This window comes from Populus trichocarpa, chromosome 9, assembly GCF_000002775.5.
Source record: "Populus trichocarpa isolate Nisqually-1 chromosome 9, P.trichocarpa_v4.1, whole genome shotgun sequence".
NCBI lineage: Eukaryota > Viridiplantae > Streptophyta > Magnoliopsida > Malpighiales > Salicaceae > Populus > Populus trichocarpa.
The window spans coordinates 11104667-11126852 of NC_037293.2; the positions used below are offsets into that span (position 1 = coordinate 11104667).

The 22186-nt window shown below is 36.7% G+C and overlaps 2 protein-coding genes and 1 pseudogene across 2 annotated transcripts; 1 reads left to right on the top strand and 2 right to left on the bottom strand.

Annotated features, from left to right (window-relative positions):
• Positions 1-397: 397 nt before the first annotated feature.
• LOC7474988 (transportin-1) lies at positions 398-11298 on the top strand. Its single transcript, XM_024608609.2, has 29 exons — positions 398-845; positions 931-1218; positions 1457-1546; positions 1650-1727; positions 1829-1909; positions 2194-2244; positions 2464-2549; positions 3442-3508; positions 3599-3655; positions 3749-3778; positions 3908-3967; positions 4118-4231; positions 4820-4933; positions 5432-5530; positions 5705-5830; positions 5910-5984; positions 6121-6192; positions 6324-6434; positions 6681-6764; positions 7320-7427; positions 7820-7921; positions 8618-8680; positions 8762-8836; positions 9265-9336; positions 9412-9539; positions 9621-9672; positions 9757-9825; positions 9912-9971; positions 10505-11298. Exons 1-29 carry the CDS (start codon positions 663-665, stop codon positions 10586-10588), a joined length of 2679 nt encoding a protein of 892 aa, XP_024464377.1. The 5' UTR covers positions 398-662; the 3' UTR covers positions 10589-11298.
• A 1888-nt stretch (positions 11299-13186) lies between these two features.
• LOC7474987 (serine/threonine protein phosphatase 2A 57 kDa regulatory subunit B' beta isoform) lies at positions 13187-15359 on the bottom strand. The gene is made up of 2 exons (XM_002312907.4): positions 14061-15359; positions 13187-13624 (listed from the first exon to the last, which is right to left on the bottom strand). The coding sequence occupies exons 1-2, from the start codon at positions 15111-15113 to the stop codon at positions 13283-13285; spliced, it is 1395 nt and encodes a 464-aa protein (XP_002312943.3). The 5' UTR covers positions 15114-15359; the 3' UTR covers positions 13187-13282.
• A 2638-nt stretch (positions 15360-17997) lies between these two features.
• Positions 17998-19211, bottom strand: LOC18102168 (probable polyamine transporter At1g31830; annotated as a pseudogene).
• Positions 19212-22186: the final 2975 nt, after the last annotated feature.

Consider the following 22186-nt stretch of genomic DNA (forward strand, 5'->3'; position numbering starts at 1 on the left):
AATACACAAGATAAGATCGTAAATTTAGATATCAGAAACCATTAAACCAGATATAATGATGAATTAAAAAAATAAATAAATCAACGACTCACATCATAACAACAATTATTATCGGTAGTAATCAAACTTGATCCTATAAATGGACCCAACATCTCGCCAATAAAAAATCTGACCATGTAAATTTATCCGGGAACTTGCTAATTTAAAATATCGAGTGGCGGAATTTTTTCTTGAACTCATTTAAAGGCTGACTTAATTAAATCTCGACAAAACCCAACCGAGACTCGGTTGAATTAATTTGAAGAATTTTTTTTAAAATAACGTCATTTTATTTTTTAAAAATAAAATAATATTATTTTAGAAATGACCCATCAATCAACAACCGGCTGAGAACTACGGCATCCACCGGTGCTGAGGGTTCACACACAGGTCTCCTCTGTACCCTACCGCACAAAACCCCCCCGCCACACCCCGCCCCAGCACGCAGAAATACGCAAAACAGCAAACTACAACACTGTCCGTCTTTCTTGCATACATAGAAGTAGACTGTACTAGTTGGTAGCAGAGAAAATATTACTCTGAAAGAATCTACACAATAAGAGAGAAAGAGTCTCCTCTACTCCTTCACCTTCTTCGCAAAATCTTCTTCAAGAATTAGATTAATGGAGGCAGCGGCGGCGTGGCAGCCACAGGAAGAAGGATTCAAGGAGATCTGTGGATTACTAGAGCATCAGATTTCACCAACTTCAACCGCCGATAAGCTTCAGATTTGGCAACAACTTCAAAACTTCTCTCAACTCCCCGATTTCAATAATTACCTTGCCTTCATTCTTTCTCGCGCCGAGGTAACCAGTTTTTTCATCAATTCTCCGTCGATAGTGGAGAGCATCGGTAATTTCTGAATTTAATTTATAATTGTTTAAATTGCAGGGGAAATCGGTGGAGATTAGGCAGGCGGCGGGATTATTGTTAAAAAATAACCTAAGAAATGCGTATAAAACTATGACGCCCGCGTATCAACAGTATATAAAATCGGAGTTGTTGCCGTGTTTAGGAGCGGCGGATAGGCATATAAGGTCGACGGTGGGGACCATTATTAGTGTTGTTGTTCAACTGGGTGGAATTTTGGGGTGGCCTGAGTTGCTGCAAGCTCTCATTACTTGTTTGGATAGTAATGATCTTAATCACATGGAAGGCGCTATGGATGCTCTGTCTAAGGTATTGTTGATTGCTTCTTCTTTGAACGAGTTAGTGTTTTAAGTAAATTATTAGTGTTTTAAGTAAATTATTAGTGTTTGTTCTCCGGTGTGTGTGTGATGTTGATGAATTTGGACAAAGAGAAAACTTATAAGAATGTAGTTGGTATGGTTTTTGTGGGAAATATATTAATGAGAGGATGTGTTTTCTTGTTGAGTAGTGATAACTGCTGTATTAAGGCAATGCTCTCTTGATGTAGATTTGTGAGGATATTCCACAAGTTTTGGATTCAGATGTGCCTGGGTTACCTGATCGACCCATTAAGATCATCCTTCCTCGATTATATCAGGTTAGATGGGTGTTTTCTCAGAGCTCTGAGATCATTTTGGAGGTTTTTCTTGTTTATGATCCCAACTAAGCTATTTTTGTTAACCTGGTTTTGCCATGAACAGTTCTTCCAGTCACCTCATACCTCACTGAAAAAACTTGCGTTGGGTTCTGTGAATCAATACATTATGTTAATGCCTGCTGTGAGTATTCTTTGTTACATCCATCTTGTTTCCCAGTAACTGCTAGATGCTATTTTGATTCTCAGAGACAATTGGTAAATACATATTTAAATTTTTTGCAGGCTCTTTATGCATCCATGAATCAGTATCTTCAGGGTTTGTTTGCTCTTGCTAATGACCAGGCTGCAGAAGTGCGGAAATTGGTGAATACTTTCTCATCGCCTCACCATGATTGGATCTAATTTACTTCAAAATAGAAATTTAGCCGCTTTTGATTTTTTTCTGTATCAGTTGCTGTATTCTGACTGTAAAATGTAGGGTTTTAATGGTACTATTTGTTGGGATGCATATATCATATCATGTTTCCGTTCCTAGCACAGAAAAAAGAATTGAAATACAATCTTTGCTAACTATTCAGATTATTGCTTTTCTGTTTCACAAGTTTGGCTGTGCTGATCCATATATTTTCTAACTCCGTGCTGAACAGGTTTGTGCAGCTTTTGTACAGCTAATTGAGGTCAGGCCATCTTTCTTGGAGGTGAGTATCTTGTTAATTTAATCTCATGTATGTTCTTTCTGATTGGACTTGTACTGTCTGTTACCTCAGTTTCAAGTCCCTTATTAGTTGTTTTTTACTTGCCTTGTTGCACTATTGAGCGTCTCAGTTTTATGTTACATAATTGCCTTATGTGCCATAATGTTTTATGCTCCCACTGTGCTTTTTTTTTCATTGATGTGACTTTTTCACTTTTTTTAGCCACATTTGAGAGATGTAGTTGAATATATCTTGCAAGTCAACAAGAATGGCGATGATGAAGTGGCTCTTGAAGCCTGTGAATTCTGGTAATCCTCCATTCCATAAATTACATGTTTGATAATTTTGTAGCTTTGACATCCTGGGTTGGAGAATTGGTTGTAGACACCATAGTACCTTGAAGTTGATTCCATTATGTATGAGATGGGATGTAGATTGCCCCCCTAATCTATTTGTTTTGTAGTTCTGGGTTTTTTTTTTTTGATTCCAAACTTTTGTTGGCAATATGAAACAGAAGTGCAAGTGGCACTGTTGGTATTGGGAGTGGAAAAGAACTTTTGCTTCTTGCCTTTCTCCAGCATTAACTTCGCAGATGTACAAAAACAAAAAAAATTGGATTAGTGGTTGTTTTGGTTTGGGGTTGGAAAAAAAGAAGAAGAGGGGGTTTGATGATTTACATGAATTCAAGTTAGGAAAAATAAATGTCGAGGCAACCGATTGTGCTATGATTGTGTACATCTTTTATGAACTGTATAGTTGAAAATGTATGAGACCTTGTCATAGTGTTCGGGGTGGTAGTGTAGTGAACTAGTAATGGTGTCAGTGGTAACATGATGGTGGTTTGTGATCTGATGTCCGTAGCACTCTTAGAGTGTTGGTGACATTGATGGTCTGGTGAGGTTTCTGTAAAGTTAATTTTAGCCCCCCTCTTTAAACTAGCTCCCTAGGTTAACAATTAGTCGTCAGCTGGTGTTTTAATCTTAAATCTTGGAATGGTTAGCATTTCATGTCCTGTTCCACACTGTTTTAATCATGATCAACAAGATTAATATTTGATTCTCTTTAACCTTGCAAATGCAACTTAAGCTGCATGTGAGCTTATTTGCCGCTGCTGAACATTTGCATGCCTTCTCAGTTATTATAACTATTTATATGTCTTTCACTTCACACTGCCTTCTTAATATCAATTATAATCGCCAGGTCTGCATACTGTAATGCTCAGTTACCACTTGAGAACTTAAGAGAATTCTTGCCACGTCTGATTCCGGTACTGCATAAACCCTTTATACATTTGTTACATTATTTTCTTCAGAGTCACATGCAACTTTTTTTCAAACCTCTGGCCAAACTTTTTCAGGTTTTGCTGTCGAACATGGCTTATGCTGATGATGATGAGTCGCTCGCTGAGGCTGAGGTAACTCTTTTGTGTTGTTTTATGTTTATGGACAATTCTGACTAGGTATTTGTTATAATTCTTAATTTACCTGGCATCAATTCATTGTTGCAGGAAGATGAGTCTCTCCCAGACAGGGATCAGGTTCAATCTGTTTATTTTTGTTTTTCAATCCCAGGGTGTTCTAGTTTGTTATATTTCTTGACAGATTTCATGCTTGAAGTATTGCATCTGAAACTATATTTTTTTCTCTTTTGGTATAATACTCTGCAGGATCTGAAACCTCGGTTTCATACATCACGATTTCATGGATCAGATAGCGTGGAAGATGATGTAAGTTACAAAAATCTTAACATGTTTATTTAATGTGCTTCTCTAGTTTATGATTTGGTAAACTTATTTAAATTTGTGGTGCTTTAGGTGTAGAAAGACAAGGTCATTGATGAAAATCCTTCTAAATCAATATTTTGGTACAATTAACAGGATGATGACATAGTGAATGTGTGGAATTTAAGGAAATGCAGTGCAGCTGCTCTTGACATTCTCTCAAATGTGTTTGGAGATGAGATTCTTCCAACATTGATGCCTGTTGTTGAGGTAGTTAACTTATTTGGTGTTAGATGCATTAATTTCACTGGAAGCACTGTTTTTGCATTTTACTTTTCATCTCCATTGTGCATTAGTAGAGATGTCTCCCTTCAAGTGCTATTGCCTTGATTTGTTACCCATCTTTTCCTTATCATTGTCCAGATGATTAACTGTTGAAACACTTAGTCCTCTTGGTTGATCAAAAGATCATATGGTTCCTGGATCAAGCTGTTGGTTTGGATCTTGCAAGTTTGATACATACTGTTAAAGAACAAAGGCACTAAGGCAACATACATCTGTTATGTGTACAGGTTTAATGACACATATTTCTATGGGAAGTTAGTTTAGAGATTGTGGGTGCAGTTGGTCCACGGCATGTTATCTCTAGAGAATTGATTTTGAGCACAGTGACAGTTGTAATACTATAAATCCAATCTAAAGAACCGGAAAAGACACTATGAAACCTCTTGTGAAAGAACTGTTTTCTTCAACCATAATTATTATGTTATCACTATAGATCTCGTTATTCAAGAGATGTATGCTTATATCTATATGCTCAAGTTGAATAGCTATTGTAACTTAAAAAAATATCTGCAGGCTAAGTTAGCTGCTAGCGGTGATGAATCCTGGAAAGACAGAGAAGCAGCAGTTTTGGCACTTGGTGCTGTTGCTGAGGGTTGCATTGATGGTCTTTATCCTCATTTGTCTCAGGTGATAATTTTTTGAAGTCTTAAAGCACATGACCTAGGTTTTGAGTATAATGGATGCAGCTATGACTTTATGTTTTCTAGGAAATCTGTTAAGTCATAACTAGTTCAGTATGGAAAGAGAGAAATATGATAGACTTTTGAAGGCGTTAAGAGTCTGATATCAGAAATCAAATCTGAAATTTGAAGGAAATTACATATTTGGTGCGTGGTGGCCTTCCAGTGCCTTATGCAGTTAATGCATAACTTTCTTCGTTTGTTCTCTTGCTCTCATCCATGTACGTGGCTTGAAGCCACCTTATATCTCTTTCTCCCAGTGAAGTTTTAATAGAAATGGCTGTGATTTTGCAGTTGCTGAATTCTTGATTGTGATGCTTGTATCTTCTTTGTTACACCATTTTATATTGTCATCCTTTTTCTTTATAGTAGAGTGCTATTTTGCTAATTTGGTGATTCAGAATGTTTAGTCAATGCCAGAAATTTAAGTATTTTGTGCATGCAGATGGTGGAATTCCTTATTCCTCTATTAGATGACAAGTTCCCCCTCATACGAAGCATTTCCTGTTGGACAGTTTCCCGATTCAGCAAATACATTGTTCAGGTACAGTTCATTTTTGTTAATGCAGCTGTTTTTTCACAACAAGTGTGTTTGCTTCCTGTCTATATTCCTTACATTACAACTTTGTTGTCCTGCTTATTGTTATAAGGGCGAATGATCCATTGTCGCTTTTGATTCTGCATTACTCAGTTGAAAATTCTTCTCTTATCTATTCAGGAAAGTGGCCATCAAAAAGGCTATGAACAATTTGACAAAGTTCTTATGGGTCTTCTACGGAGAATATTGGATACAAACAAGCGTGTGCAAGAGGCTGCTTGTTCAGCTTTTGCAACACTAGAAGAGGTCCTAATAGGTTCATTTTAATTGTTTCTTCTTTTTTCAATTATTTACATATATCTTAATGCTTTATTTGCATTTGCAGGAAGCCGCTGAAGACTTGGCACCACGTTTAGAGATTATTTTACAGCACCTCATGTGTGCTTTTGGGAAATATCAGGTTCCTTCTTGACACTAAAGCTCCTCTACTGTTAAAATGATTAGATGTAATTTGGATGATTTCATTGATAAGTTCATAAACAGCTTATGGTTACTGTTAGACTCCACCTTTCATTTACATGTGTTTTTTGATCCAGAGACGGAATCTTAGAATTGTATATGATGCTATTGGAACTCTAGCAGATGCTGTTGGAGCAGAACTGAATAAGGTTTCAACATCATGTGATTGATCCCCCATTCTTGCTCCCTCAATTCCCTCTCCAGTCTCCTTTCAAGTGATGCATACAGTGGAGAGTCTTACTTGAAATTTAACTGAATTGATTATCTTGGTAATTTGCAGCCTGCTTATCTTGAAATTTTGATGCCACCATTAATTGCAAAGTGGCAGCGGCTTTCAAATTCAGACAAAGATCTCTTTCCCCTGCTGGAGTGCTTTACATCCATAGCGCAGGTGCGATTAATTTTCACTTTTTTGACCTTTATCCCTGTCCCTGTTGTTCACATGATGCCAATATTACATTAGTGAAAGATGTGTCCTTGTATGTTTTCAGATTTTATGGAAAGATGGGGATATGTTATTAAGATCAATATCATCCCACCCTAATATATACTTGTGGTCATGGATTTAAGGCATTTTTTAAAGATCCATAGCTCAGACTATAGTGGGATTAAAGATGCACATTTCTTCTTCTTCCAGGCATTGGGTACAGGATTCTCTCAATTTGCTGAGCCTGTATTTCAGAGGTGTATAGCCATAATTCAGAGCCAACAATTAGCGAAGGTTTGAGCAAATTCTTTCATACAAAGTTTATGATTCAGAAGTGATGATTTGTTTTATGCTCATAGTAATTTAAATTCTGCTTTTGAGTGGTTTTTATCTCTGATTGTACTTTATGCGATTGAGTGCTGGCCTCTACTGTTTAACAGTTTATGCACTACTAACCATGTTTTGTAGTTTCAACTTTCAATCATGCCTCACATTTTATTGCCTATTTTCTCATTGACTGTTTTAGTAGTGATGGGATAACCAATGAGCATTGGTTCCTCTTCACTATCAAGAGGCCAAGCCTGCACATGGTGTGCTGTATTGATGGGCCACCATGCGAAATTATGACTCATGTTACTCTTTCGTTGCCCAACAAATGCAAATAAAAAGTTTGCTTGCTCAACCCATGACTTCATGATTTTATTCTAAAAGGAACTTATATCCCCTTGTGGCCAAGTTGCTTGTCCTGTTGAGATTTCTTTACTTCTAGTTGCCTTTATCACAATCTTGTTTGGTGGCTCCTATTATTGGATAATGGATTTTTAGAGATTCAGTAAATTTTTATTGCAGGTTGATCCTGTTACGGCTGGGTTTCTGTATGATAAAGAATTCATTGTTTGCTCAATTGATCTTCTCTCCGGAATTGCTGAGGGTCTTGGTAGTGGGATAGAAAGTTTGGTAATCCTCTTCTTCTAAACCTTTTCTTCCGTTGTGAAATTGCTCATTTTGTTCTCCTCTGTACGAAGTTGGTTCAACTTCTGCCAAAAAAAAAGGCACAACGCAATTTTCTGTTATTTTCTTTCATACTATCCACCCATGAATCAATGCAAAAATTTATTGTGTTCAGTGGACTTATAGCTTGGTTGCTTTGGTTTGGAATGCAATTTTGCTACCTTGCTTTGGAAAGAAAGGAGTACTTTGTTTAAGATTTAACAATTTGCTTATTCATCACATCGTATATTTACTTGCTGACCATGGATTGCGTTGTGTGCATTTGATGCTCTATAATCATGCATTTTGCTGCAAACATGTCTTCCTTGTTGAATAATCTAATGAAGTTCCATCAGCAGGTTTCACAAAGCAATTTAAGGGACCTGCTTCTGCAATGTTGCATGGATGATGCTTCTGATGTTCGGCAAAGTGCTTTTGCACTCCTCGGTGACCTTGCAAGAGTAAGTTGGAACTACATCCACCCGCTGACTGAATTTAACTTTCCTCTCCAGTCCCTTGTTACTATTTCAGAGGTGGGAAGTTAAACTCTTGTGACAGTCTAAAGAAATGACGTAGCGGAAAGCTGACGAAAATAAAAAAAGGTCACCGCCTCTTTTTGATATAATCTACTCGAATGCACGAGCAATAATAACTACCCGAATCCACAAGTAACAAGTAACGTATCTGAAAGAATTCTTATTCAAAATCAAAGTGTCCTTATGAGTGAATGGCTGCTTGTATTTATAAGCTGCCAACCCTAATCCTACTCAAATAATGACTTATGGAAGTAAATAGGAAAAATAAGGGGTAACAGGAAAATCCCCACAAAACAGGACTTATGTCCTTAATTCACGTCTTAAACAATAACAGAAATAATATAGGCACCAAGGGCCCCAACTAAGAATCTATGTTAAAAATAAGGAAAGTGCAGCTGGCAATTTGTTCATGGTAGTATTTCCAGCAAGCTGTAATTCAGTTCATGGCAACTTCTTCGTCTGCATCCTTGAGCTGTCCTGTAACAGCAACAAGCTGTCCTGCATCAAGAAAAGGCAGCTAGGTAACCCTGGGCCACAAGATTAGTGACCGGCTCTTGGGTTCTTCATTATTATTTTACCTTTGGTAAATATCAATGCCTTATGGTGATTTTTTTGATCTAGGTATGTGCTGTTCATTTGCGCCCCCGATTGCCTGAGTTTCTTGATGTTGCAGCCAAACAACTGGTTAGTGAATCTCATGTCTTGATTTTATGAGCATTATAGTTGGCCAGCAGCATATTTGCATAACAAAAATGCTTCATGCAGTACACTCCTAAGCTGAAGGAAAGCATTTCAGTAGCAAATAACGCATGTTGGGCTATTGGAGAATTAGCAGTTAAGGTCAGTAGATGGCTGTTCTGCAATGTATAGCTGACTAATATTCAGTAGAATGTAAGAGTGAAGTATGTTTTAACGTTATAGCAGTTTTATTTATTCTTGTCGGGTTCCAAAGTTTCAGTATTGTTGTGGTGTGGTCCTATTGTCAAAATTGCTGATGGTGGTGGCTGGAAAATTATGGCATATAATGAATTCAGTATCTTGTTATCATTTTTTTTCTGCCTCATCTTCATTTTTCATCTGCATGCCATGACTTGGAAAATTTAAGACCCAGTTGGGAAATGGACAAAGAGGTTATTGGGTGAACCTAAGGACATAAAATGCACTTCCTTTAATACAATGAGACTTTCTGTTCAGCTCTCTTCTTGTTTGTTTTCATTTTTTTTAATTAACGGTGACAACTTTTGATTTTGTGCTTCTTACAATGTCAGGTTCATCAAGAAATCTCTCCTATTGTTATGACTGTCATGCCATGCTTGGTTCCAATTCTCCAACATTCAGAGGTAATGGTCTCCATGTTATTATTGTGTGTGCGTTTTGCTCATGATATTTATGATGTGATTTCTGGTGCTGAGCAGGAACTGAACAACAAGTCACTCGTAGAAAATAGTGCAATCACACTTGGGAGGCTTGCATGGGTTTGTCCTGAAATTTTATCACCGCACATGGAGCATTTCATGCAATCATGGTGCATTGCTTTGTCCAAGTAAGTATTAGTCCATCTTCATCTATGTTCATGGAACATTTCTTGCAATCATAAAATTAACAAAGGATTAACATTTGGCAGGATACATGATGATATTGAGAAAGAGGATGCCTTCCGAGGTCTATGTGCAATGGTATGCCTTTACTCTCATAATTTTTTTTATTATTAGAATTGGATGCATAATTAAACTTATGGTTGGGTGTTCTAAACATCTCAGGTCAGAAGAAATCCTTCTGGAGCTCTAAGTTCACTTGTTTTCATGTGCAAAGCAATCGCAAGTTGGCATGTAAGGATGGTGTTGCTGCTTGAATCTTATGAGTTATTTTTTTGAAATGATTTCATATGTTATTGCCTGGAAACCTATTTGTGTAGGAAATAAGAAGTGAAGAGCTACATAATGAAGTTTGCCAGGTGTTGCATGGTTATAAACAGGTCAGAAATACATCTCACTTGTTTGATATGATTTACCTAATAAATTCTGGCCACGTTTCAATGTCATGGAAGTCAAGTATTTTGAAAATGATATTGATAACCCTTGGAAATATGGTGCAAGCGATTGATTTCTTAATAAAAAATTTCTAGTAAAAATCCCTTTTCAGATTGTTTTTTCTGCGGACGAGGACATGAAGCTTGCAAATTTGTGCAGGCAAAATTAAAGTGGAAAAAACCCCCTACTATCTCCTACCCTTTGCCCTCCTTCACTAGGAAAATGAAAAGAACAACCAAAAACCTAAAGCAAAATGGATTTGTTTTGGAATTATCTCTTCCAAAGCAGTTGAAATCATTTACTCTATCCTGTTCTTTGGATGTGTGCTCTAAAACTTCTCGGTGTAGAATTTCCAATACAAAGGGGATCTTCTTTTATATCACTGTGTACGTGGTTAACGTAAATTCATTTCCTATTATAATAACTTGTTGGCAACATTGATTCATACATGATTGTTTGACAATGAACGTGATTACAGATGCTCAGGAATGGAGCATGGGACCAGTACATGTCTGCATTGGAGCCCCCAGTGAAGGAAAAACTTTTGAAATATCAAGTGTAATCCTATTGTGATCTTTTTTTGCCGGAACTCATCTTCAGCTTGTGGTTCTTTTGAGCTAACACCTGCATTACTCGTGATCATCATTTTGTGCATTTCCCTATGAGTTGAGTTGTGAGTTACTATTTAAGGCACGGACCAGGATGTCGTTGCGATTTTTTTTCAGACAAAGCATCGGTGTTGCCATATTTCCTAGAAGCTTGAAGCTGATCCTCTTCAAAACCCAGACAGTTTTTGGTTTTAGAAAAACTATCATTTGGGGTTATGGGAATGATGTAAAGTGGTGCAGTTTTCCAAGCTTTTAGATAGATGGTGGTTTCAGATGGTTAAAAGCGAGGACTTCAAGCTTCAAATATTTCTCTTCCTTTATCGGTCAAGATTATTTCTGTATTTTTTCGGTTTCAGTGGGATAGGTTTCTGTGTGATTTCCACACGTTTTTTCTGATACAAGGGGTTTTGACATCGTTCCCCAACTGTAAGAAGTTTTCGGCCTCACATAATCTTCCCCAAAGTTCGCTACAAAAATAGGGGGATGGATTCAGTGATTCCTGTTTCCTTGAGAGATTTGAGATTTGACTTGTGTGGGCAGTGATGTACCATGTAAAATTCTCTCTTTTGGATTTTGATTGTAACAATACCCAATTTGCTGTTAAATCAGAAATTGTTAATTACCTTGATCATATAATAAAGCTTTCTTCTTTCTGGATTGAGAACGTATTATTTCCGGTATCAGCTTATGGTTTGCTGGGTAGTAAACTTGCCTTGGACTATTCTCTATTGCTCACTTGCAATCCTGTTTGGTCATGCTAGAATTCACATCTCTGTTTGGAGTTCAGTCCTCTATCAAGGTGGGTTTTCCTCAGAAGCGAAGCTAACACGGCACAGAACAGAGTCAACTGAAGCCAGGGCAACAATCAGCAGCGCCACAAGAACAGAGAGCGAGCATAGCAGTTCTCCGCTGCACAAGACCACCGAGAAAATCTAAGAATCTTCAAATCGAATTCGTTTTTAACTTGGCACATCCAAACTTCTGGCAGGAACATATTGGATTCTTCCTTTGGGATTCCACAACATCAAATTCAATAGTCAACAGCAAGAATCCACTTGCGATTGTTTACTCAATTTGCATAAAAATTAACGAGCAAACTGTTAAAAGGAAGAAGCAAAAGGTAGATTCACCCTTCTAAATTCTAGCTGAACAGCACCGTGATCACTAAATTTGACTTCATTACTACATCTCTGAATCCCAAATGGTAGTTTATAATCATGAGGAAAAACCAAACCTACACAAAAGAGAAACAAGTTACATAAATACAAACACAATTGAATATAATACGCCACCCAAGCTCACTGCTGGAGCCGAGTTATGATCCCTGACACAGCCGAAAGACAAAGAGACCTGAAAATTGTTTCGGAAGCCCAGAAACAATGGCCATCGTTTCTCCCGTGTTGGTTTCCTTTTCAATCTTTTCTCTGTTGCAGCATAAAAAAAAGATAAAAAATTATATTTTGCTATGATTAGACCCAAACATAATAACAGCGAATCGGTTACAATAGAGATTCGAGAACTAGTTCAAAGAATGATAATTTGCTAAAATATCAAAAGGGTCGATGAGAAAACAAGAATTAATTACCAAAATCAAAACAAAAACCCAACATCCTCATCGAAGATTGAGATTTGTAACTATATACTCTCTATTTAGCTAGAAGTCAACTCATTCAAGCTCTAACGAAACAATATTCCATTCCTTTTTTCTATTCAGGTATTCTTTACGAGGTTTTATATTATGGGCTATGACATGGATGCTTTCTTTCAGACACAGAGAAGAGATTAAAACTCACACCATACAGTTAAAACATTGTATTCAACGTTGAATCACGAGATTATAAATGAAACCCAATAAAGGCCGAGTCAGTACCTACGATTGGAGGGTACAGTTTAGCCTTTAGGAAAATGAAGAGTTGGCAAGATGTTGCCCTGTCCATGTTAAACCCAGCAGCAGCAGAGTGAAGGAGATGCTACAAATTTGCTGCTGCTTAGATTGTTCTTGAACTGTGACATTTTACTAAGCATCACCTTTTTGGGCCAATATGTTATTGTTATGTGAAATTTTGGTCCAATAAAATGGGAACAGAGGGGGCTAGTATGATTTGATGTCCATTATTTTCCGATCGAGAAAGGTCCTTCCATTAGGAAATCAACATGGTATAGATTTCAAGGATAGCCGTCTTTAGACGGTCAAATTCATTGATTTTAACTAGGTTGTGGAGGGGATCTTTTCCATTTTGTTGGCTTTCATGGAGGTTGTAATGCAGCTAATTTGTTGATACCGAGGAGGATTATAATACATTTTTAAGTAAAAAATACTTTTGAAAGCCAAGATTTACCACGGTACCAAACACATCCAGATCAAGGTACACCATTTGATACTAGCAAATCCCAACCGCCGCTTTTGTAATTGTGATGACTTAAATTATAATTATATGATCATCTCTGCCTTTCATAAATCTATTTCACCACCAAGTCAACATGGATTTAGGTTATTTGGTATTCCTATATGGTTGGTGAACGACCTGGGAAATGTGACCTGTTAGCGCATATTGGAAATCAAGAAGTCTTTGTTTTATAACTTTGTATAGCAGTGTCAAATAATTTTTGAATACCAATTGCCAGCAAAGAGTCAGATTCTTGGCTCATTAATGGGAGACATATATGCATTTTTGTGGCTGGAAGAACTGATGATTTTTGGCTGCTGCCAATTCTAACCTTTCCCAATTTTCTTTCCTCTTGATATCTTCTTGGCCAGCTAAGTACTCTTTGTGGGCTATTTCTTCCAGGCACTTGTCATATAAATTTGGATCCATTTCTTCTATCATTGTCTTCACATTTTCTGTCAGTTGTTTTACACTCTTGCTCCAGTGCCACTTCAGGTTCTTTTCTACGCTTTCTACTACCACAGGAAACACCTCTTCCATCATTGATGATGCCATCTTCACAAATTGTTCATTGTTCCACACGTATATTGCACGTTCTGCAACCTGAATTTCAAGTTATTTAGGCCTTAGGGTATTATGATCATTAATAATTAAACCTTAATGACATCCATAAAGGGAAAAAGAGGGACAGAAAATGAAAGAAGCCTATAGAAGAAAGCTTCTTGCAGACGGATAGCAGATGCAAAAAAACCTCAAGACCCTGAATTGTGTTCACAAGATCCGCTTGTAAACAATGCAATTAAGCTTAACTAACTAACAGGTTATCTCTTAACATCATCAAACAAAATGGGAGGTTTTGCGAGGCCTGATTGTATATCTTGTAGCCACTTTCAGGACCTTTTCCCTGGGAGGAAAAGGAGCCTTCAGGAACCAGTAGAGCATGATTTACTGTTTCATGAACCCAATGCACAAAAAGAATTAGCTTAGAAACTATCAAGGAATTCTTATGAGGATGTATCATGGATCATAATTAGCTTACCTGTGAGTTCAAACTGTTCAAGCACCTCGAAATTTGGGTACATATAAGCAAAGCTAACTTTCTATAGTGATCAGGATCTATATTCTCCACCAGTTCCTCCAATTCATCAATGAGCAGAACTTCTTTCTGACAATTTGTGGCAGGCCAATACTTTAAGATCCCTCTAACAACAGTCCCACCAAGCATTGGTTCCTTCTGCACAAATTGATTAACACAATAAGCCAGCTGTCTATGGTAAACTGGCATCCCCTTGGCCTTGTGCAAAGGAATAAGCACTCTCATCAAGAACAGCTTGTGCTCTTCTTTCAGTGGGACAGTAAAACCATTGATGATGCTTCCCCATATCTCCAGCAGCTCACCAATCCCAGAATGCTTCTCTGACTCGAAAACATAGTGCAAGAAAACATCCTTCATAGATTTCCTCATGATTGCCCTGTAGAAGGTGAACTTGGAATATATCCGGTGGTAAACATTCTTCAGATTATCGCGTTCTCTTCGGTCTTCGGTCTGAAAGACGGACAGAAGGTTGACAAGGAAACGTTCATCGACATAACCACGGAGAACTTTGGGATCAATACTGAGGACTAGTCGAAGCAGAATGTCGTAAACTACTTGCAGGTGTGGCCAAGCAGGCGAGAGAGTGGAAACGAGGTCTTCATCCTCAGGTAATTCACAGACGACGGTTCGTTTGGCAGATGGCGGGAGAGGCCTGAAAAGGTTTGCCGATAGCATAGACACAAGCGGGCGTATAATTTCTTCAGGCAGGGGCTTTTTGGGTTTCTTCATGAAAGAAAGAAGCTGGAAGAGCTTTAATCGCTTGACATCTTGCTCTGAGGGAGACTCCAAAGGATCAGTGAAAGTGAAGATGGAGCAACAGTGAGATATAATAGACAAGATCTCTCCATATTCAGATTCAGTGATAGACTGCTTACTACTTTTGGGACTGTAAATCTTAGTGCCATTGCTATTGTTGGCCTCCAAATCAAAGAGGTGTTGAAGGGTGGCAGATTTTTTTATTGGAGAAGCTTTCGGTGAGTTTCTGAGAACACCCATTTTCTCCCTCTTACGCTCTTCTTTGCTTAATATTTCTATCACAGGTGAGGAACTAGAAGAGCCTGGTTATAATTTTTTTTTTTTTTCAAATGCTGAAAGAAAGAGAGAATGTTTTCGTGTTGCTTTCGATCTTTATTGCCTTTTAGGTCATGCAAGAAATGCCAAAAAAGACAGCGATGTTTTATAGGCAAGAAGTTGTAAAATCCGAAGAAAGGAGTATAGAAAATTTCCCAACCCACAAGTAACAAATGCGACAAGACATTATCTGCAATCTGTATCAAGGAGTCTTTCGTTGTTCTAGACTTCTAGCTACTCATTTGGATGATTGCCATGTGGTGGGTTTCTTTAGTTACTGACAGCTTGTTGCAGCTCACATGGAGGCACGAGCAAGTGTGAGTCCTTTTATTTAATGTAATCCAACGTCACAAACATGGCCCCCAAGCATCTTATAGGCGTGACTAAGTAAAGATTTTATTAATATTTTATTAATTAATTTTATATATAAAAATTTTATAATTTATAATTGAATTATTAAAAAATTCTGAAAGTTTGCATGTAGTCTTCTAATATGTTATTTTACCTTGGGTTAAAATTTCAAAATTTTTAGAGAAATTCATAAATTTGATGAAACATCACAATTTAACCAGTTTTACGTTATTTGACATAATTTTCAATCCGACAATCAGATTGAGCTAAACTTTTATGAGGAATCTTAAAATATATTGAATAAAATCTGGTTAAAATTTTAGGGTGAACGGAGCTTGGTAGTGCTAACAAAAAAAAAGACCGTCAAATAAAATCAAAACAACTCATTAAAGGTAAAATAATTATTTGCCATTAAAAAATAAAACAAATCAACTCTTCATTTCTTTTTATATGTTGCCGATTGGACAGAAGCAGAATAGGAAAAGAAAAAAAAGAAAAGGCGAGAGAGAAATAGAGAAAAATAAGGGAAAAACATAAAAAAAAAATCCAAAGAAAAAAATAAAAAAAGTGAGAGAATAACCTTGCAAACTTACAAGTCCAACTTATAAAACACTAATATAAGAAAGAATCAAATAAAGGAAGGAGGAATTGAGAAAGGAAAAAAATTTAATTACTTTGTTTTCCAGTTGACATGAGATTATTATTTTATCCCGGTTGAGGAGTTGTTATAATATCAATTCAGATTTGATTATAGATGAATTATATTCCACAAAATATCGAAAGATATAACTTTAATAGTGAGTTTATTTTTACTTTCATTTTAATTTTATATATTTTTAAATTTATTTTTTAATATTTTAGATAGTGTATTTGAATTAAAATTTTACAGTTAACTTTAAAAATTCATATATGTTAGCTAATAATTAATTTTAAAAAATATTTATATATTTATTTAATAACCTTGTGCAGGAAAAATTCCTCCCTCCACCCTTTCCCGTCCGTCTCTGCATTTTGCACCCTGGGGCCAAGGTCCTTCGTGTTGTTGCAGATTATAGCTGCCGGTGACTTCAGTCCGGTTCTCTAGGTGTCCTATACGCGCAAGGCCAAATCGGAAAGGGGGTTTCCGATCAACTTCTCCGACACGGCCTAGTCAGTACCTTTCCTTTACTTATTGTAAAATATAATATTTCTTATTGCGCGCGCGAAAGTATTCTATCCCATGCTCCTTTTACACATACATCTCTCTTTATTACTTCTCCTTTAAATATGCTTTTCATATTTGAAACTCTTGTGATTGAATTTAAGTATCTCTGTACTAGTAGGATAAAAGATCGTTTCTCTCGGTTCAAAACGATGCATCTCGTTTGCTTCTTTCTTTCTTTTCTATCTTTTTTTGGCTGGTTTCTAGGAGTGCATGCTCCGATGCGGGTGGCTAGCATGCCGCTCATGGCTGTTCTAGGCGAGAAAGCGGAAGGTTTTCTCGTTTTTCATCCCCTTTCATGTTTGTGCTTTCAGATTTTCCTTTATATATCCTATTTCTTTCCCTTCTCTCATTTTCTCCCCCTCCCCCTTCTCCTTCCCCTTGCTCCCATCCTTCCATTAGATCATCTTGGGTTTCTGTTATTTTAACTGTTTTCTCTACTTAGCTTTCGGAGTTCCTTTACTTGTCCATCCTTTCACGATCCTTATCTCGCAGGTCTGTACTTCTTTCTTCCTCTTCCCCTTGTTAAATGAAGGATCCTTCTCGGAGGATCCAGACCTCGATTAGTTGAGGCGCCGGCAGCAATAATCAGCAACAACACTTGATGTTTTTTTTTTAATAATCTTCTTGTTTTGGCTTTTACGTAAGTGCATACCAAGTCTCAAGTCTCGAGTCTTTTTCTCATAAGCGAGTCATCCGTACCTGAACAGGTACATTAGAACCTTTTTTCATAACCCATGAAAATGTGAGGGAAATAATCATTTGGTATCTGACGTGCACGAATTTTTCTCAACCACTTTATAGGGTGAAATAATGAGCCAAGGCCTTCATTAAGCCTTTGAACATTCAATTTCTGGATCCGAGCCAAATGGTAGCCATGTTCCAACTTATGCTTCGAGCTTTTCTTGCCTTTGCCATATAATGCAGATATAAGAAAAAATTGCAGAACCAAGAAACTAAGATGATAATATAATAATATTATCCAAGTACCATTATCCCTGAATGTATAATATGAGAAACAAACAATTCAGAGAACCATCAATTTGCCCAGGACAATTGTTGTAGAATCAAACATCTAATGAAGACGAGATAAATGCTGCATGATTCAACACCTGGGCTCTAGCAATGAGAATCACTAGGTCTACAGTACTTTCGAGCTTTTATATACTTGACTTGTGCAATCCTTGCGTGTCATATAATTCTTATCCTGATACTGATGTCTTAATATAACCACACTATGCCATTTGCAACTGGTGGTCACCTGGTCTTATATCCACAACCATAAGCATTTACCACTAAAATTATCAAGGTTGGAGGAATGCAGATCAAAATTGCTCCAACTGTTCCAACAGGTATCTTATAAGGCCTTGGTGCTGCCGGGGATTCAATCCTTAATTTTACAAATGCTATAAATTCCATAATCATTCCAAAACAGTATAAGAAGTACACACCAGATGCAGAGAATAAAATCCCAGTAAGCGGGGTTCCATAACGAGACCTCTTGCCAAAGATCTCTGGAAGCATCCCACGCTCTGCCATCCCTAGAAGTTGGAAAGAGTCGCTGCTCATCTCTGCCACAAACATGCCCGTGTTTGACAACGCAGAAGCCCCTTGGATCCAAGATCTCAACCATACACCACCTAAAATTTTAGCAATATCAGAGAAATACCCATCAGACCACATTTCCTGGTCCAGTGGAACTGCTCCAGTATAAATTAAGAGAAGAAAGAAGTACGCAGAAACATCCAAGATATGAGCATAAAAAAGAGCTTTTGGAAGAGCTGTATTCCTCTCCTGCAAGAGTACTGATGGAATCCCAGTAGTTGAGGTTCCAGAACAGTGTATTTAAGTACAGCCCCAGTCCACATTAGTGAAATCTACCACAAACCACCTTGATGGCTCCAGTTTGGGGATCGCCAGCGGTCCCATTAACACAAAAGGAAGCAGGGAAAACACCCCTAGGAGTAAAGTAACCCATCCCACTATGCTTAAACCTCTGTAGTTCATGTAAGTGTGGGCCACCGTCAAAGCTAGAACCGCTACTATCCTAGGGAAACCACCCACCAATGCCAGGATTGCTGATTTTTTTTTAGTCTAGGAACAGTGACGGATATGGTGCATCATCGATAACACCACTTAGCCATTTCATCCAACCTTGTTGAAACCCCCAGTAAGGACCCAAAGCTGACGAAACCCAAACAACATATCCACCATTTTCTGGGAACATTACCCATTTCTGCAGTTATCAAAGCTTCTGCAATGCTCCATATAAAAAGAAAAATAAAAAAACCAAGAAGAGCTAAAAGTGGTCCAGCTGCCTGAACACTGTCTTCAACTCCAAATGTTCCCCCAGAAACTTCATAAAAGATCAAGAAAACAAGCGGTATGATTGAAACCTTCTGGAACTTATCTAATGTTGGAAAGGATGCTTCTCCTAAAGCTACATACCCAGCATTGCTCAGCCCCGCCATTTCAGCAGAGTTTTGCAATAAATTCCTTCGTTTTTTCAGGAAATATAGAATCACAAACAATTTTTACATAATAAAACCATCATTGTTGGTCACTAAACAACTCAGAAATAGATATGAAGAATAAGATACTGAAGCAAATTACTTCTGTTTCAAAGGAACACGACCATTTTCACACCTAACTCAAGAAATAAAATCAAATTTATAGATTAAAAACGTTTTCTTTTTTAACTGCATTCTTTTAGTAAGGTTTGCGTAACTGAAAAGATATGAGAGATCAGCACAACCACAACTCATTTTAATCCGACTCAAACTACTTAGCCTCCTCTCCCTTTCTTTCTTTTCCTTTCTCTAATCTCCTAGACAGAAGATCAAAAACTTCCAGGCTCACAAAACTACTCCTGAACGAGCAAGATGGCCATGCAAAATTCCTCTCCAGGACTAATTAATTTTTACAATGGCAAGCCAGTTACGAGGCAAGCTCAATTTTCTTGCAAGCATTTTCGATCACTCGAGTAAAGCTCAAAACTTTTGTTTCAAACGAGATTTATCAATATCTATAACAATTCCATACTAACCAAAAAAATCCAATTGATGTTACTTCTCTGCAATTTCAGATGGATAAACAAAAAAGAAGAAGCAATTTTTAGTAACTAGTAATAAAACTTCCTCTAAGATTTCAGAATATTTATATATATAAAAAAAAATGAACTTTCCTTCCCACTAATATATGTAACAAACGATTTTTCCCAGCACTTCCCTTTTCTTCTGGTTTAACACTGCGTGTCCTATTTCCGACGCATCGTTTTTGTTTCTTTGTTTATCATTTTATCTTCAGTTACCGCTTAGTGACCATGATGAAAATCGAAACGACATGTCAAGTGAGGAGAAGAGATAAAAAAATATATTTGCGCCTTACTTCCTTGTCTTCTTGATATTTGTTAATATGAATCGTTTATTTTTATTTATTTTTAATTTACTGTTAATTATTAACGTATGTTAGATAAATGTTCACTTCATATTATCTTGAATTAATGGGATAATTAAGTTAGATGATGAATCATAAGAATTTTCTAGAGTAGAGGATACCCTTTAAAAATATTGCAAGAATACGGTGACTAAAGCTACAATTAATTTAATAAAAAAACACGAGTTTTTTTAATGATAAATCAAGAGAAAATAGGAGTTGATGTGAGGATTTTGTAAGAGAAGGAGCTTTCAGCCCATATATATATATATACTAGTTACATGACCCGCGCGATGCTATGGGTCAATGATTTTTGCATAAAAAATATCAAAAAAAAGTTAAGATCTAAAAGCATTAGGTCTTTTTGCAAAACTATACCCAAGAGTCTTGGGTGTGGCTGCAACGCCTGACCCAAGAGTAATATTTATAATATTAATAATAACATTAAACTTGCATGACCCAAGTTTAAGTGGGTTTGACTGCAATACCAGACCCAATAGTTTTGGATGTGGATCTGGCTGCAAGGTCGTGTCATAAAAATGTGTTAATTAAATTACAGATATCATTAACCTTTACTTGGATCTTTTTCTATTTTATTTATTACGGGCCTAATGGGCCTGGATACAAAATGGGTTTAACAATATCTATGAGTGAAATGGAGCTACAAGACGAGGCCTATTGGTTACATGGCCCATTAACCTTGATTACAAAATGATGCCAGCACTCCTTCCTTGATTTTCTAAGAAATTATTATTCAATACTTTTATAGTTTATATTCTCTCATGTTTTTCGTACAAAATTGAGGTTTATAAGTAATTATTAGGGTGGATTCCACTTTTATATACAAGAAAGAGAGAGTTTATTTCCGAAGGATTTAACAATTTTTCCCTAATTCTGTACATTTTAGGTCATTGTAAAGCAAACTAATTAAATTGGGAAAATTATTATGTTTTTCCATTATTTTTTACACAATTAAAGCAAACATATTAGATTTCGACTCTCATGTTTTTTAAACTACAATCAAAATCCTGCCAGATAAAAACAACCAACCCTAAAAGAATTCTAGATCGTTTCAAAACTCAAATCTGTGTGGGATTTTAACGTTGATGTTTTTTCTCAATTCGGACACTAAGTTTGATTCAGGTTCCATAAAAGGTAAGTGGCAGTGGATTTTTTGGTCATGAATTTATGATGCTTCCTCGCTTTGTGCAACAAATTTTGACCGCCCAGACCACGATTAAACTGCCAGCTTTGTATCCCTGTAATTCCCAACTGCGTCAAGAAGAAGACCGATCGGCATAAATACATAAAATCGGGTTAAAAAATTAACAAATACAATACATAAATTAGTTCTTGAAACCCCAGAAAAATAGATAAGGAAAGAGTAGGACACTCAAATCAAAGAGGGGCAGCATAAAAGAGAGAAACTTGGAGTGTAACATGTGAGAAAGCTCACAGCACAGGGCTACACAGTCGTGCCACGAGGCACAAAGAGGAAGAAACTTGACTTTTTTTTGAGTGGTAAGTATTTTTCCTTCTGTTTTTTTCTTTTTAAATTTTATTTATGATAGATTAAGTATCCTTGTCAAGAGTATTAGTGAGCTATAAACTCATTAATCTCTCCTATTTTGCAAGAGTTTCAATGAACTATGGTGGGGTTTGAAATTGAGTTTTCAGGTTTTTACCTCTTTAAACCTCTTTTCTTGCAACAAACCTATTATTTAATTTACAGTAGGTTAGGGTTTTTTGTCATGTTTTTTCCTTCAAGGAAAACTCGACCCCACCAGGGTCTTTTTCAAGAGCCTTCCTACAATAAGATTAATCAAAAGAGAAAAGAAACCGACTTTTTTCTTAGAATATTGATGAGATAAATCTTTAATTATATTCTTATTTCTTTTTTGAGTGATAAAGTTCAAACCTTTGCAATTGATGATTTCTTTGTGTCTTTGTAAAGATTTAGGGTTTAAGATTTAATGTTTAACGTTTTTTTTTTCTAGCGTCACTCAATTGA